This window comes from Zingiber officinale, chromosome 2A, assembly GCF_018446385.1.
Source record: "Zingiber officinale cultivar Zhangliang chromosome 2A, Zo_v1.1, whole genome shotgun sequence".
Lineage (NCBI taxonomy): Eukaryota > Viridiplantae > Streptophyta > Magnoliopsida > Zingiberales > Zingiberaceae > Zingiber > Zingiber officinale.
This window is the reverse complement of record NC_055988.1, coordinates 24,232,516-24,250,915: the sequence shown is the minus strand read 5'-3', so window position 1 is coordinate 24,250,915 and position 18,400 is coordinate 24,232,516. Positions and strand designations below refer to the sequence as shown.

Below are 18,400 nucleotides of genomic sequence, written 5' to 3'. Positions count from 1 at the left end.
GGATTGAGACTTGAGTCAGTCAACAAAATACGATTTAGGAGTCCATCTCCTAGTCAAAGGCTACAACTTTATCAAGCCCTAGTTCATCTACTATATTGACAATCACAATATTATTACAATACTACATGACCGAGAATAAATTCCGAAGTTACACTCTTCAATCCAAGCATGACCTTTATTTGATCCTTTAGCTCTTGAATTCACCTCCCTAAGCTCCTAGTGCAACAACTCAATCCAAGCAAAGCTCTCAAGAACACGATCTCCATTAGCATTGCGCCCCCAAGGTCCACTAATATCCAAGCCTCCATCTCTAGATAACACAACTATCTTTATGTGTATTATCAAATAACATACATATCTTATACACGTGTATAAAGTTGTTACCGTGTGACTTTGAGGTCACAAATTTGAGTTTCAAAATAACCTCTTACAAAGTAGGATAATGTTGCGTACAATAACCCTTCCCTAAGACTCCACATTGATGGTAGCTTCGTGCACCGGACTGACTTTTTTTTTTATAGGTCGAGGTTGAACATCTAGTTCTCATATATTTTCAATAGAGCGAATGAAGATGCAAGATAAAATCATTCTAGTAGAGTGATCATTATGATGCATTCATATACCTCATCCACAAACCCAAGTCTAGTCAATTCAGTATCTTAAAAATTCTTCCTCTAAACAAATAAACAAAATACATATTGTGACATAGTATCAAATGAGAGACATTAAAATATGTAAAAAATGAATAAATACAGAACAAGTACATGACATAAAATTATAGTAATGCAATAATGTCATGGATGATTTTTGACCTCTTTTGTTACATGAAAGTGTTGATATTTAAATTTAGTAGCCTTTGAAGATTGGTGGGGGTGGTGATGCGTAGCTCAACCCACCAACCGGAGGCAAGATATTGAACTGCTCTGGGGTTTCTGGGGTTTCTGTTGAAGGAGGAGAAAGAGATGAAGTTGTTGTTGTTGTTGGTGGTGGTGGTGGTGGTGATGATGTGGAGGAGGAGGTTGGAGGTGGGGGTGGATACGTTGCTGGTGGTGGAGGAGAATATACTGGTGTTGGTGGTGGTGAGTAAACGGGTGGTGGTGGGGATTGTGCTGGTGATGGCGGAGGTGGCGATTGGACTGGTGGTGGAGGAGATTGTGTTGGTGATGGCGGAGGTGGAGATTGGACTGGAGGCGGAGGAGATTGTGTTGGTGGTGGTGGTGATTGGACTGGAGGTGGAGGAGGTGGTGAGTACATTGGTGGTGGAGGGGATTGCACCGGTGGTGGTGGTGGTGAATACACTGGAGGAGGGGGAGATTGTACAGGAGGCGGTGGAGAAGATTGTGTTGGAGGAGGCGGGGAGCGCAATGGTGGTGGAGGAGACTGCAACAAAGTCTGTGGTGGTGATTGAGATAATTGCACTGAAGGAGATGGTGGTGAATCCACTGTCGGTGGGGGTGTATTTGCTACTGGAGGTGGAGATTTACTGACTGGTGGAGGTGGAGAAAATTGTAACGGAGCTGGTGGTGGTGTTGATTGAACGATTGGTGGAGAGGATTGTACCGAAGGAGACGGCGATGAATCCATTTTCGACGGTGGAGTTTGCACTTCAGGAGGTGGAGGTGGTGATGTTATAGGAGGTGAATTTACCATCGGTATCGGTGGAGAGTTAACCGGAGTTGTTTGCGAGTGAGATGATTGTGGCGGCGTGCTCTTTGCTTCCTGTGGCGTTTGCGGTGAGGGCATTGGCGTCGGCGCCTCTGATGTCGATCTAGGAGGAGGCGGTGCACGGAATCTTTGCACCGGTGATTGATCATGCGGTACCTGTTTCGGCGGTGACGCCATTGAAGATGGAGATGATGGTGGAGGAGTTTGGGTTGATTCATGAGAGCTCTCAGGAGGCGACGTGGATGATGCTTTTTCAGGCCTCGGTGATGGTTGTTGCGAAGAATCTGGTGTTGATGGTCTTGGAGATGATGGTGTCACAGGCTTCGGTGATGGTTGTTGTGAAGAGTCCGGTGTTGATGGTCTTGGAGATGATGGTGTCACTGGCTTTGACGATGGCTTTGAAGGTGTTGGTGTTTCCTGTCCAGGTGACGGTTGGGGAGTCGGTGGCGTCTTCGGATTCTTTGAAGGCGACGCCGGAGATATCGGTGTCAATTTCGGTAATTTTGGTGTGGTTGCCTTCGGAGCCGGAGCTGCCACTGATGGCGACGGAGTCGAAGAAGAGCCGGGAGAAGATCCACAATTTTGTTTGCTACAATTCACTGGGTGGCTGACCACAGGCAAACATACCTTCCCCTGCTTCTGCCCCGGCCTATTCTCCAGACAATTGCCTTGATCATCAAACGAGACATCAGATTTCTTCAACGACGGCACGCACTCAGCGTCTTCCACACTAAAATAGTTGTTAGAGAATGTAAAATTAGCAAGGCTAGACAAGCCACAAACATTCTTGGTCACCGCCCCAGTGAGGACATTGTTGGACAGATCCAATTGTTCCACTTTACTCAATCCGGTAAAGCTCGTCGGAAGCATGCCGACCAACGAATTCCAGCTCGCATCGAGCACGGTGACATTGCCGAGGAGCCCGATCTCCGACGGCAAGCAGCCGACGAGCCCATTGTTCAACAACACCAACTCATTGAGTGTGGTTCCCATCCTCCCGGCGCTACTGGGAATGCACCCGCCGAGATTGTTGTTGGCCAAAACAATGACCGACGCAGTCGAATTGCCGAAATTCTCAGGGATGCCTGAGGTGAACCTATTGTTGTTTAAGACGACGACGTCGAGATTCTTGTCGAAGAGCTCCGACGGCAAAGGGCCCTCGAAGTCATTGTAGCGGAGATCAAGGTACCGCAAGGATGGTAGGCCAACAAGCACCATGGGAAATGGCCCCACAAAGCGGTTGTTGCTGACATCGATCTCGTAGAGGAGCACTAGCCGCGAGAAGCTCTTGGGGATGATCCCACAAAACCTGTTGGAGTTGATGTGGAAGAGTGCCATGTCGGTGAGCAGACCGAGCTCGTTTGGTAGATAGCCTGCGATGTCTGCGCCATTGATGTCGATGCCGGCGACGACGTCGAGAGAAGGGTCATCGAGTGCTTTGGCACAGAACACGCCGTTGTAGTTGCACACGCTGGGGCCGACCCAATTTCCGGTGATGTTGGAGGGGTCGGAGTACATGGCGTGTCTCCAAGCTTGAAGGGCAATGTAGGCACGTCGAATGCGCGGGCTAGCGAATTCGAACCCGACCTTGACGTCGAATTCGAAGTCGTCGGGGAGGTCGACATTCTTAGAGAGGCTGAGGAGTTGTCGACGGGCAATGAAGGCGGCTTCGGCGTCGGTGAGAGCGTATGAATAAGAGGAGGCGAGGATGGAGAGGAGGAGGAGGAGTTGGCCAAAGATCTTCATGATGGGAAGATTAAGGGGAATCCCCATGATGGAGACCCCAAGCTAATGGTGTGATGGAGGGGAAGAAGAAAGAAATGGTAGTTATAGGTGACGAGATAGAGGTCGGGCAATGGCTACCCATCTTTCTTGAAGGAATTTGTTCGTTTAAGACTAAAATTGGCACGAAAATAACGGTGGCTATGTTGTCGTTCCCGCGTGAAATTAGAGGTTGTAACTTTTCTAGATTAACCTTTGATGTATATAAATTTGCTAGGTTGTTTTCATCCAAATTAAGCATATGCAATATATATTTTTATATATACTTTTATTATTATTTTTAATCTTTGGCCATGTGGAGTTAACATGGCAAATTTTATTATTATCCATTTCACATATCTAAGTTTCAAAATATTCAAATTATATAGTGTATTCCATCAACTAGTTTCATCTGAAACTAGTTGATGACATAGAAATAACTTCAAATCAAAATGGATATATTCTTAAAAATCTCTTTAATATATTTATGTACGTAGATTTGAATTGTATAAATTGAGATCAGTAATTAAATTGAGAGCACATTTTTAATTTATTACTATGTACATTCAAAATTTCATAATAATTTTGATTTTAAATGATTTAGAGTTCTATCAATCATTTTCATTTGAAATTGACTAATGGACTTATACCATTTGAAAATTCAAAAATTTGATATTTTTTTAATCTATAGTCTTAGGAACCCATTGAAAGTGTTGATTTATAGGTCTTATAATGAACTTGTTATAAATTCTATCGATGTTTTATAAATTTAAAATTTTACTATTCACAATTTATATTATTGAATTCAAATACAAGGGTATAAATATATTAACAAGACTTTTTAAGAGTATGTTAGTTTAAATTATTTAGAATATTTTAAATTTAGTTAGGACAAAATTAATTGGTCAACATAGAAAAAGAAGGGAAGAATACGTTACTCAATTTGAATATTTTAAAACTTGAATATGTGCAACTGTTCACGAGGTTTAATAAATTGCTGTAAAAAAATAATTTTAAAACAAACGCTGGATTAGGATAAAGTGCCCCATCTATACTAAAAAATTGACCAAAAGTTATCATCTTATAATTGTATCAATTACGATTTTTAAAATTACAAAAAATAATTAATGGTGTAATACCATGATACTTTATATTAGCATGATGCATCGTATTATCACATTAGTTAACGAAAGACCAAAGCATTCTTCCATGTTGATTTATATTAAAAACAAGATTAAATATGATAATTTTTAAATTAGTAACTGTCTTCACCTCATCCACGTGGACTTTTAATTTTTAGGAGCATATTGAAATAACTTGGGAAGGCAAATCCTGTTTTTATTGTGCATCTTCATGTGGCCACACTCCAAAAGGACCCAACAATGAAAATCATACCATCATTTAATTCCTTACAAAGTCCATTATACAAAGCTTTGATAAAGGACCTTCCTCGAGCCTCGGCCGCTCTTGCCCCTTGCCTTGTACACTTGGCGTCGCAAGGTTGGACACGTAGATTGCTTTCTAGTACAGGAAGCAGCAATGAGAACAGTGGCAATATTAAATTCTCATCGTGAAACAGTTGCATTTTTAATTGATTGGAGAATAGTGAAAAGAGATACTACAAAATATTTTTAATGAAATGAACTGACCAGAGTAGAGAGACCAAATTAATGAGCCAAAGTAATGTTGATACTAAAAGATTTAACGAAAGGCCAAACACTCCAGTATATCAAGACAGACTGCAGATGAAATGCCAACTTTCTAGTAACTCGGAAACTCTTAATAAAACAGAACTTGTGGATTGCAAGAGCAATTGCAAGATTAGTCTTCCTCCTCCCCTTCGTTCTCCGCGATGTTGAAGTATCTGAGCTCATACACACTTCGATCTTTGTTCGAAGCAATCACTCGGAGCCAATCGCGAACATTGTGTTTCTTCAGGAATTTCTTTGTCAAGTATTTCAAGTACCTGAAAGTTCAAACACATACGGTACATCAATAGCCACTGGAATGCAAGTGCAACCAAAGCCACACAGACCAAAGGTTATCAAATGAGAACATAAAGAAATGTACATGAGTTGGGAAACACACTATTTGGAAAAGAAAACAAATGTATATCAACAAAAAACATCATGTTAACTGAGTTCTACTAAGTGAAATCCACTGTAAGCGATTGTTTATAAATCTTTTTTGTACTCTCTAGTTTATGAAAAGAAACACAAATCATCCAGGAAACACATTCAACTGAAACAGGGGAGGTGGTTATGTTTTTAAGAGGAAGTTTTCACCTCATAGCATGGTGTTGCTTTTAGTCCCACATCCAGAAGTAAAAGGGAACAATACTCTCATGTTCCTCTTGCATATGGATATGTATGGACGTGGGTTAAATTTGCCAGTGACACGCACAAGCAATCTACCACATTGAGCTCAAGAATGGGGCTGGGCTAGGCTTGAGCATGAGCTTGAGGCACGGTGTGCATATGACATGGCATAGACGCAAATGGGGCAGTTAATTGTTCACAAGAGCGATACAAAATTTCACACAAAATATTTATTATTTTACTTTTGAAAACCTAAATCTTAGCATCAATGTGTTTGTCATTTTTTAGTAGACAAATTATACAATCAGGATAAATGTTGTAGGACGAATTTATTAACTATGGACTTGATTTTATGGCAAAAACCAATCATCAATCATCTTGAAAATAGGTCGTGTTATCAAAGGCTTGTAGAGAGAAACTTCTTGTACCTACAACAGACCACTAGAAACCCTACTTCTACTTCTATATCTCAAGTTTCCCTTTGACAACATAAGTCTTACGTTTGACATGCAGATTGAAGGGAGCATACAAAGTTTGTTGTTGGACCTTGGGAACGGTTTTCTGAGGGCAATATTTACTCTAATTATAATTGACTCGCCTTAACCAGGTTAAGATTGTAACTCGTTTTTTTTGTTTCTATTTTATCCAAACTTGCATATTCCATTTTTTGATTGGTCAGTTCACACTTCAATTTTAGGTTTTAGGTATTAGGTTTTAGGTCAGGCATAAGAAAAGGTGGGGCAAGGACCAAATTCTTAGAGAATAAGACAATAATCAAATTAGTTTTTTCTACGAGCAAGGGAATCAAAAGACACATAAATCACACACAGAGATACCAACTTCATACATCGAAACCTAAAATTTGTACTAGATAAAATGTTTTCCATGGAAAAAGGAAATGCAGGAAAGACCAAAATCTCGAATCCAATTTTGCCTCCTACAAACACTAGTTCATGTTGTCACAACTTACAATCCCTGCAGCAAATGGCTTTCTAAGATGAATAGTATTGACCTCCAAACTATCTAAAACAAGACAAAATAAAGATGAACACTGCCTCAAAATAAGGAGTCCAACCTATAAAACATAATATCTCGAGCGTTGTGCAGCTCCATTATTCACACGCAAAAACATACCTTTTTCTTGAGAACACGGCCCAAAGTGCCTTAAAAGTGAATATTGAAACAATAATTACTCAAATTCCAGCCACAAATGATGAGAAACTAATACAGATGAAGATGGTTATTCACCAATGCAGCGTAAGTGCAATTTTAACCTAAAACACCAAAAGACAGATCTCCGCAGAATGGAAATTCATGCGACGGGAAAAATTTAAACAAAAAGGGGAAAATAACGGATTAAATAGATTCCAAGGAGAAGAAGAAAAAGCAACTACCTCTTTGAGAAGGGGCCCTCTGAGGTCACAGTGATCTTGCTCTTGTCCCTGGTGACTGTTACGGAGTCGCCCAGAGCGCCGGCCTTACCGCCTGAAACCTTGATCCGTTCCTGGAGAAACTTCTCCAGCGAGGCGATATCCATAATTTTATCCTCAACCGGCTTTGCGCAATCGATCACGAAGGTCGAACCCTTCTTCTTGGCACCCTTCACCACCGCTCCTGCACCGCTAGACCCGCGACTCATCGTAGCTCCGCCGCCGCACCGAGTACGGTTTCCGCAGAGCGGGCTCGTTATGCAGGCTCCGTTCTGATGTGTGCCCTAATTCGTTCGAATGTCTCGCGGCGTATTGTTTGATAGCGTAGTACTCTCTCTCTAGTACCTTTCGGTAATAATGGATCTTACTTGCAACCAGAAAAATCCGAATCCGATTCCTAGTTCTAGTTTTGAAAAGAAATGAAAATAAGACAACTTTTATCACTTTTATATGGCATGTTTACCGTCAATTTTGGTTAGTCTGTTAAATTGATTCATCCAATTAAATAATTTAAATAAATTAGATTGAAATTTCATCAATCTATTTAAAAATGGACTTAAATAAGTCAGCCTGTCCGAGTTACGGATCCAGATGGTCGACCTATGGCGGACTTGGAGACTTAGTCCAGAGAGTTTTTTTTTCTAAAATATAAAGTGAAAAATTTAATAGGCTCATGTGCTGGTCATCTAATCTGCAACTCAAACTTAAAAATTCTAATTTTTTATATTTATTTTTTTTAATGAACTTGTGGGTTAACCATCCTAATCCGCTTAACCCACAATCAAGGACGTAGCTATTACTGGGTTGGACTGGGCTCCAGCCCAATGCAACCCAGCAATTTTTAACACCCTAATCCCTATTTTTTTTTCGTCGCCCAGTGCAGGTGCACACATGCCCAGTGCAAGCGTGTAACCCAACAATTTTTTCGCCGCCCTCCTCTTTCAGTGCATCATCTCCTTCTTCAGCCACCGATTCTCCTTGCTCAACCTCTTGCAATACCTTTTCAACTTTCAAGCACTGGTAAGCGGTAATCTCCATCTACGTTTTCTTCGTCCTTCATTAAAATCCAACATTTCAATTTCACCTAAGAATCTCATTTTTTTTTTTATGGTTTGTGAAATTGTGATTGCTATGGTTGAATTCTTAGCCAATCAGCCAAGTCCTGCTTTTGCTACTACAATTTTAAACCATTTAAACAACAATTAGAAACTCAAATTCAATCATAAAAAAAAGAAAATATTTTTAACAAGTTTTATTTCTATGGAAGAGTTTAAGGTGATAAGATTACTTCTAAATTCCCACATTTGTTCCCTTTTTAAATCCTTTATTTTTATTTTTGATTACAAGCATTTCAAGTTTCAGCATATCACTAGAGTTTACGGGTAGGCAATGGACTTCTTTTTATCTTGAAGTGGCAAATCACAAGTAATTTTAGATTTTTAGTTGTGATTTTATTTAAAATTATTTAAAATTATAAATTATCTAAAAATTATGATTCTAATACTAGGGAATGTTGTGATATTATAAATTGATTTATTATTGTGTTTGAGTTTGTCATAAAATGAATAATATAATTGAGTTTGTTATAATTGATTGGTAGTTATTTTTTGTTCTTAAGTTATAAATAATTAATTTGTATTTATTTTTTCCTTAGGTTATAAATGGAACACCAACAATCTTCAAATAAAAACTCAAAAACATTACTGTCATTTTTTAGGAAAAGAGATGATCAATTTGAATCTGATAATCAATTGCAATGTGATATACCTCTTAGACCAATAGTTGGATCCTCTACTTTCGATTTACAGCCGCCTGTATCTAGGCCAATAGAACAAAGAAAAGAAGAATTTGATATTTCTTCTATTGAACGAGATCCAGGATTATGAAAATTGATTTGTGAATATTCTGTTAATGAGTGAGATGAGACTAGAAGAGCATATATCAAAGCAGAGTCTTATCAATCCAAACTTACTGATTATCCAAGAACAAAAATTGGAAAGCAAAACCATCGATTTCAATATGTTTGGTTCAAATAATTTCCTTGGCTAGAATATTCACCTTCAAAGGACAAAGCATATTATTTTCTATGCTTTCTTTTTGAGAATACAAGTAATCCAATGGTTTGTTCTGCACTTGTTTCTAAAGGATTTAACAGTTGGAAGAGAGTTAATGATGAAGAAAAATGTGCATTTCTTATTCATGTTGGTTCATTGTCTTCATCACATAATAGATGTGTGAAATGTGTTTAGGATTTAATGAAACCAAAGCAAAATATTGACAAAATGATAAATGCTCAATCTATGGAAGAAATTATAAAGAATAGGTTGCGTCTAAAGGCAACAATTGAAGGTTTATTATGGCCTGCAACTCAATGATGCTCTTTTAGAGGTCATGATGAATCAAAGAGTTCCTTAAATCATGGAAATTTTATTGAATTGTTGCAATTTCAAGGACATTTAAATGATGAAATTACAAAAGTTGTGTTACATAATGCCTTACAGAATGCTAAATACACTTTTCACAAATTCAAAAGAAAATATTGCATATTCTTGCTAATAAAGTGAGAACAATGATTCGAGATGAATTGGAAGATGCCAAGTTTTGTATTCTTGTTGATGAAGTTCAAGATGAATCTAAAAAAAGAGCAAATGACCCTTATTTTCAGATTTGTTAATAATTCTGGTTTTTTTGTGGAACGTTTCTTTGAGATTTTGAGTGTTGAGGACACAACATCGACAAACCTTAAGAAATCAATTTCTAACATCTTTGTTCAATACAATATTCAAATCCACAACATGAGGGGGACAAAGGTATGATGGTGCAAGTAATATGAGTGGTGAATGGAATGTGCTTCAAGTGTTATTTCTTATAGATTGTCCATATGCCTATTATGTACATTATTTTGCTCATCATTTACAGTTAACATTGGTTGCAGCTGCTAAGGATGTGCCTTCTATTTGACAATTCTTTTCTTATTTGACTTCCATTGTAAACTTCGTCACCTCATCTCCTAAACATCTTAGTGATTTACAATCTGCTCAATAAGAAGAGATTGCATATATGTTAGCTATTGGTGATTGTGAGTCTGGCACAGGAGCTAATCAAATTGGTACATTACATAGACCCCATGCTACTCGTTGGAGCTCTCATTATGATTCTGTTAGAATCTTGATAGACATGTATGCAGCAACTTGTAAGATCCTTGGAAATCTCAGTGAAAATGGACTAAATGGTACTATATGTGGGGAAGCTTGTTGTTTATGGAACATAATTATGAGTTTTGAATTTGTATTTGTGTTATTTTTTATGGACAATAACTTAGAAACCACTGACATTCTTTGTCAAGCTCTACAAAATAAATTACAAGACATTGTGAATGCTTTAAAATTTGTCTCACCCACAAAAGTCATCCTTCTAAAATTTAGAGAAGATGGTTGGGATAATTTTTTTGAGGAAGTAAAGACTTTTTATGAACGACATAATATTAAGATGCCTGATATGAGTTGTGGTTATAAAGTTAATCGTTATTGTCAACAACGGGATCATGTCATAGTTGAGCATCATTATCACTATGATATTTTTAATGTTGCAATAGATTTTCAAGTGATGGAACTAAATTGTAGCTTCAGTGAGGTAACAATGGAACTTCTTGCTTTTTTTTCAACTTTGGATCCTACTAATTCATTTAAAAAATTTAATGTTGGCGACATTTGTAAGCTTGCATCAAAATTTTATCCGGCTGATTTTACTCAACAAGAAATTCATGTTTTGAGAGCTGAATTGGAACATTATCAACTTGACATAGTTTGTGATCGTGAGTTTCAAAAAATTTCTACTCTTTCTGCATTATATAGAGAAATGATTGTGACCAAAAAGACTGAAAGTTATGTTATGATTCAGAGATTGATTCATCTGGTATTGACTCTTCTTGTATCAACTGCAACGACAGATAGAGCCTTTTCATCCATGAAATTTCTCAAAACGACAAGTCGCAACAAGATAGATGATGATTTACTTTCCGATTGCATGATTCTCTACATAGAACGACAATTGTCTGAGAAAATAGACTTGGAATAAGTAATAGATGGGTTTTATACTCTAAAATCTTGTCGAGCACAACTTAAGTAGATATTGAAGTATTTTGTATGAAATTTGAACTATGTAAAAGGATATTGGTATATAAATGTTATAAGTTTGTGAATGTTCAGTGTACATGTATATTTTATTATTGTCGTAATTTAGCCCAGGGCATTTGAAGACCCTGGCTATGCCATTGCCCACAATTCACCTTGAGTTAAGTTGGATTGAAAATTTCTCAACCCTCATATTGATGAGTGACCTATTAGATAATGGGTTTTTGACAAATCAACTTGCCCCACTACGGACCGACCCGTCTGACACCTATTGCCATGCCTAATCATGTAATTGTATATTTCATGCCAGACCACTACGATCATCATCCTTGATTGACTTGCACATATAATTTACGTAGAGTTATATGCTTATTCATAGTTCATTAGTATGAAAACTACCATAAGAAATGTTGACATGGAAAGAATCTTGTCATTAGGATTGTAATTTGTAAATCAATCAAGGCGGGTTAAATTTTGTATTACTTAAACTTGTTTGATTAGATAATCAAATAAAATTAAGTTAGACTTAAAATAAACTAAGTCATTGAAACAAGTTTGAAGCTCGATTCTATATCTATTGAATGAACATAAATAAGTTTTTATCGAACACCAAATTTTCTCTTTGTCGCATTCTTTCAACATTTATCACACCCTTTGTTTTACCTAGCCTTAGGTTCACTTAATTTGCACCCATAACATTATAATTCCCTTGAGATCAGTCCAAACCACATTCCCTTTAGGGATGTAAATAAGCTAAGTTGAACTAAGCTTTGTGGTGTTCAAATTTTTTTAATAAGATAATTGAGTCAAGTTAAATCGAACCTAAAATGAATCAATCTCAACTTGACTTGGTTTCTTCTTTATAAGCTTGAGCTTGGTTCAAGCTTGGCTTGAAGTTGGTTCATTTACATGTTATTAAGTTCTCAATTTAAATTTATTTGATTATTTAAAACTTTTACATTTTTAAGCTCGTTGAATGGGTTATTGAATAACATAATACAAGTTTATGTATTCATTTTAATTTATTTTTTTTTGTTTATTTACTATGTTGATAAAAATTTTATTGATTAACATGACTCATAAACTTTGTTCATGAGCCTTATTCATGAACCATTCATAATTTATGATCATGAACATTAATGAACTAAATGCAAACATATTTAAATTTATTTAGTTTAACTAGTTATTCAAACTTATTATTTAATTGATATAGTGTATATATTGAATGAACATAAATAAATTTTCACCAAGTCGAATACCAAACTTACTCACAAATGTTTAATTTATTTAGACCCTAATTCCCTTCAAGAAAAAAAAACTTTGAACCATGAGTGTTGATGATACTTAAGGTTGGTGTATGCCAAGATGGATGCTTAGGGTTTCGTGGTGATGTTTTGTGGAAAGATGGGATCATTCATTGACGTTTATAGTTTATCATGTTATTGTTTAGGGCAATCTATTGAAGTCAAGTGTCCATTGTAGCAAGCATCTAAGATGACATTAAACAACCTCCTAAGGTATGGTGTGGTGGTAAGTGACAGGGTATTTTTCCCAAGCAATTAGGGTTCAAAACTTATGTAGTGCATGCATACAACATTTGAATAGCTAGTGACATTGGGATGTCACGTCATGAGTCATCTCGCTTACTAGATTTACTTGGTAGTTAGAATATGAGGTTAGACCGTCTACCCCATGATTAATCAATGTAAGATGAATAATTGATATTTAAAAAAAAAAGATGACATTAAACAACTCCTAAGACTTAGTGTGATGGTAAGAGGCAGAGTGTATTTTCCAATAAACTAAGATTCAATCTCATGCAAGCACACCTATGACCATTGAATTACCAATGAAACTGGGGCGCCACATTAGGAGTCGTCGCTCTTTTTGGATTTATTTGATGGGCAAAATGTGGGATTAAACCATCTACCCCAGGATTAATCGGGTTATAAGATTTGGATTATAAAAAAAATAAGATGACATTAAAGGACCCCTGGGCTATGGTACCATAGCAAGTGGTGGAATAGACTCTCATGCAATGATAGAGTTCGATTTTCTCCCAAGCCAATATCATACACTTGGAGTGCTCGAATCACTCGTGATGTTGGGTCGTTTACCAAAATCCATCTGTACTTTCTGATTTATCTTGATAGCCGATAAAATTTTCGTAAAGTTGGACTGGTCACCTCTAAGATTAGTAAGATCGTAAAAACTCGATACTTGAATTAAAAGAAAAGGAGAAAAAATGACATTAAATAGTGACGTTGAGCAATCCATCATATTCATCTGTATTTTTTGATTTATCTTGATGACCGATAGAAAATTTTTATGGGATGAAATCGAACATCTCTAGGATTAATTGTATTGTAAAAGCAGGATATCTGCATTATCAAAAAAAAAAAAAAAAATTGACACTAAACAGTCCCCGGGGCAATAGTATTTCCACAGTGCTCAAATTATTGGGACAACTGGACTATCATGTCAAGATTCACTTGTGCTTTTGGATTTATCTGATTAAGAGAGGATCGTTCACCTCTTAGACTCATTGAGTTCAAGTAGGATACTTAGATTAATAAATAATAATAATAAACATTAAACAAGGATATTATGAAAAAAAACAAATAGATATCTAGTTAACAATTAACCGGTGCATGTAGATAATGTTCTTGCCTTGCTGAAGCTTCCTCTTGCAAAGGTACCGCAGTACTGGGAAGAAATCTCGGAGATGATTGGGTGATAGTGAATTATTATTATTATTATTATTATTATTATTAGTAATTTTTAATTTTTTAACATTTAAGATAATTTTGATATTTTTATTAATTTATATCTTTTTATATTTTAAGTTTGTTTAGAAATTTTAAAAGTCTAGTATTAGTAGGGGGGAACACTCACAATACTCGTAAATTGACAATGCAAAACTAGGATAAAAAGATAGTCAATTTACAAAACTAAGATCAAAAGATTGAGAGATGAAAAGAAGATGAAACATAATTTCTTTTCTTTCCTCTGGCTATACTCAAATTTTGTCCCAAAGACTAGAGCTGTAAATGAATAAAACGTTCGTAAATAAATTTGGTATTCGGCTTGGTAAGAGCTTGTTTATGTTCGTTCAATATACATAAGATTAATTAACAACAAGCTTGAATAGCTCGTTAAGCTAAACAAACAAGATTGAACACATATGTGTTCAACTTGTTAACGTTCATGAACAACGTTCGTGAACAATGTTCACGAACCATATTTATTAATAAAACTCTTTTCAATATGCTAAATAAATAATAAAATAAAATAAATAAATAAATTTAAATTATCAATCTTAATAATCAATCAAACAATTAAAAGTTTCAAACAATCAAACAAACTTGAATTAAGAGCTTGATAATATCTAAACGAACCAAGCTCAAGCTAAGCTCAAACCAAGCTTGAATTGAGAGCTTGATAACATCTAAATGAACCAAGCTCAAGCCAAGTTTCAAACAAGCTCAAGCTCATAAAAAATAAACCAAGACAAGCTTGAACACTCATTTCAAAAGCTTGGTTCATTTTAAGCTCGACTCGACTCGGCTATCTTATCAAATAAGTTTGAACATCTCAAAACTCGGTTCGACTTGAACCCTACCAAAGACGACTAGATTTTGTTGATAGTTTCAATGCCCAAAAAAAGATGAAGAGGTATTTTACGACGACGAAACGAGGGAATATTGAGAGGGCGATCAATCTTCCCCTCGATTTCGATCTCGCTTCGCCTCCTGCCCTCTTTAAGAACCAAAAAACCATCGACCCCTTCGGCCGAAATCGACGGCCCTCGTCGGCCCCTGGCGTTTGCCCCTCCGCCGCTGGTCCCCAGATCGTCGACGGTGTTGTTGGGATTTTCGAGCCGCAAAAATCGCTTTTTGCGTTGCGGAAACCCCGAAATCCCATGCCGCCGGATCCGTGCGTATATTAAATTTTCATGTACGTGTTTTCTAATCCTAGATCTACTTTAGATCTACATGTTTAGAAGTTTATACCTTTGATGCAAAGCCCTTCGCTTATCCCGCTCATCCAAGAAGATACCGGATCTCAAGAGTGTCAAGTGAACACCCCTCTATGTGTATCCACTCGAACAATTAGGTGGAGAAGAAACCTTAGAGTGTGCTAGCACTCTTTGAGGGTTTCGGCCAAGGAGGAGGAGAGGGAGAGAAGAAGCAAGGAGGAATAATAATGATCGATCATGAAAATAAGAGTAAAAAATGACTTAAGTATTTTCATCTAAAGAAAATACTTAATGCTCATTAACACCATTAATGAGCCTTAATGAGTATTTAATATTCTTCATTAAATGGTCATTTTGAAACTCATTCGAAATTTGAATCTAAAATTCAAATTGAATTATACTTATCATTGAATTTAAAATTCAATGAATATCATCATTAAGCCTCACTTGAGTCTAACTCAAGTCTAGCCTCACTTGAGTCTAACTCAAGTCTAACCTCACTTGAGTCTAACTCAAGTCTAACCTCACTTGAGTCTAACTCAAGTCTAACTCAATCGAGTCTTACTCAATTAATCTAATTTGGATTACTCTTAATCCAATTTGGTTCATCACATGAACATAATCCTCTAGGTACATCAAATGAACCTAATTTCCATCTAATTGCCCTTTGTGTGTGCCCATATAGGTTCTTGTAACGTTGGCAATGCTCCTAAACCCATTTAGAAGCATAAGTAATGAGCGGTATCTAGCAACACATCATTACTACCCAAGTTACAAGAATGTTGAGATCCAACATCACCTTGTGACTACTAATTGTGACTCTTCACAATATATGATGAGTGCCCTTCTATCCTTGACACCTACATTGATCAATGCGAGGCATAGACCATGTCATCCTCTAACCAATCTAAATCTTGAACTCCAAGTAGACTCACTCTAATCAAATGAGCTCAATATCTCGTATTGACTCATTTGGGCATGACCATGCACTTAGTGGTCTCACTCTGTCAAGAATAACGATGTCACTCCCATTATATAGGAGGGATAGATCCCATCTACATCACTCACATCCCTCCGCATAATTTGTTACATACCCAGTAATCGCCTTTATAGTCCACCCAGTTACGGGTGACGTTTGACAAAGCCAAAGTATGTAACTCCTTATGTAGGGAACCATGGTGACTTCAGGTCCAAGGACTAATAGTCATACTAATAGCCACATGAGAAAGTATATGACACTCATATAACGATCCATGATACTTTCTCATGGCGGGTCATTCAGTATACATTCTCCAATGCATACCCATGTGTCAACTTGATATCTCCATATCGAGTTGACCTACATGCTAGTCTCGTCGCATTAATATTGTCCCTGAATGTTAATACTTGACTAAGAATGATTAAGAGTAGTGTTCTCTATATCATCTCACTATCGATTTAACTAATCGATTGATATAGATAAGAACCTTCTACTCAAGGACGTTATTATACTTAATTATTTGGCACAAATACAAGTAAGTATAATAACTAAAACAAATGCCTTTATATACATAAGAATATGTTATAATGAGTCCATACAACAATCATCATATGATTGACTCTAGGGCTCTAACTAACAATCTCCCACTAGCACTAGTGCCAATCAGTGTAGGCTCTAAGACCCAATGACCTAGTGTGACTATCATGCTTTCTCTATGCCAAAGCCTTGGTCAAGGGATCTACGACATTAGCTTCTGTGGGTACTCTGCAAATCTTCACATCTTCTCTATCGATGATATCTCGAATGAGATGGAAGCGCCATAGTATGTGTTTGGTCCGCTGGTGTGAGCGAGGTTCCTTAGCCTACGCAATTGCTCCATTGTTGTCACAATAGAGCTCAATAGGATTTGCTATGCTAGGAACCACCCCAAGCTCAGTAATGAACTTGCGGATCCAAACTGCCTCCTTTGCTGCTTCTGATGTAGCAATATACTCGGCCTCTGTTGTAGAATCAGCGACTGTGTCCTGCTTCAAACTCTTCTAGCTCACAGCACCACCATTTATGCAAAACACGAACCCAGACTGCGATCGATAATCATCCTGGTCAGTTTGAAAGCTAGCATCACTGTAACCCTTTACAGCTAGCTCGTCATCGCCACCATATATCAAGAAATACTCTTTAGTCCTTCTCAAGTACTTAAGAATATTCTTGACCGCTATCCAATGACTTTCACCTGGATCTGACTGGTATCTACTCGTCATGCTTAAAGCATACGCGACATTAAGACGAGTACATAGCATGGCGTACATGAGAGATCCTATGGCTGAAGCATAAGGGATCTGATCCATGCGGTCTTTCTCCTCTCTAGAAGAGGAACTTTGAGTCTTCGAAAGACTCACACCATGTGACATCAGCAGAAATCCCTTCTTGGAGTTCTGCATGGCAAACCGTAGTAGTACCTTGTCAATATATGTACTCTGACTTAGGCCAAACACTCTCTTAGATCTATCTCTATAGATCTGTATGCCTAGAATACGGGCTACTTCACCTAAGTCCTTCATTGAGAAACAATTCCCTAGCCAAGTCTTTACAGACTGCAACAAAGGGATGTCGTTCCCAATGAGTAGTATGTCATCCATATACAATACAAGGAAGACAACTGTACTCCCAACAACCTTCTTGTAGACACAAGGTTCATCTTCATTCTTGATGAAACCAAACTATTTGATCGCATCATCGAATCGAAGATTCCATCTCCGAGAAGCTTGCTTTAGTCCATAAATAGACTTATGCAGCTTGCATACTCTGCCAGTATGCTGTGGATCTACAAAACCCTCAAGTTGTGTTATATACACATCCTCGAGCAGGTTTCCATTCAGAAACACGGTTTTGACATCCATCTGTCAGATCTCATAATCGTGGTATGCTGCAATAGCAAGCATGATCTGAATGGACTTAAATATTGCTACTGGAGAAAAGGTTTCATCATAGTCAATACCATAAATTTTCTTGAACCCTTTTGCTATCAGATGACTTTTATATATAAGTCCATCCATGTCAGTCTTTCTCTTAAAGATCCACTTACACCCAATGGGTTTAACGCCTTCAGGTGGATCAACCAAAGTCCATACTTG

General features: G+C 37.2%; 2 protein-coding genes across 2 annotated transcripts; both read right to left on the bottom strand.

Annotated features, from left to right (window-relative positions):
• Window positions 1–821: 821 nt before the first annotated feature.
• Window positions 822–3,438, bottom strand: LOC122043595 (pollen-specific leucine-rich repeat extensin-like protein 1). The gene has a single exon (XM_042604207.1). The coding sequence runs from the start codon at window positions 3,436–3,438 to the stop codon at window positions 847–849; it is 2,592 nt and encodes an 863-aa protein (XP_042460141.1). The 3' UTR covers window positions 822–846.
• A 1,541-nt stretch (window positions 3,439–4,979) lies between these two features.
• LOC122040946 (60S ribosomal protein L22-2-like) lies at window positions 4,980–7,505 on the bottom strand. Its single transcript, XM_042600435.1, has 2 exons — window positions 7,139–7,505; window positions 4,980–5,392 (listed from the first exon to the last, which is right to left on the bottom strand). Exons 1-2 carry the CDS (start codon window positions 7,381–7,383, stop codon window positions 5,248–5,250), a joined length of 390 nt encoding a protein of 129 aa, XP_042456369.1. The 5' UTR covers window positions 7,384–7,505; the 3' UTR covers window positions 4,980–5,247.
• Window positions 7,506–18,400: the final 10,895 nt, after the last annotated feature.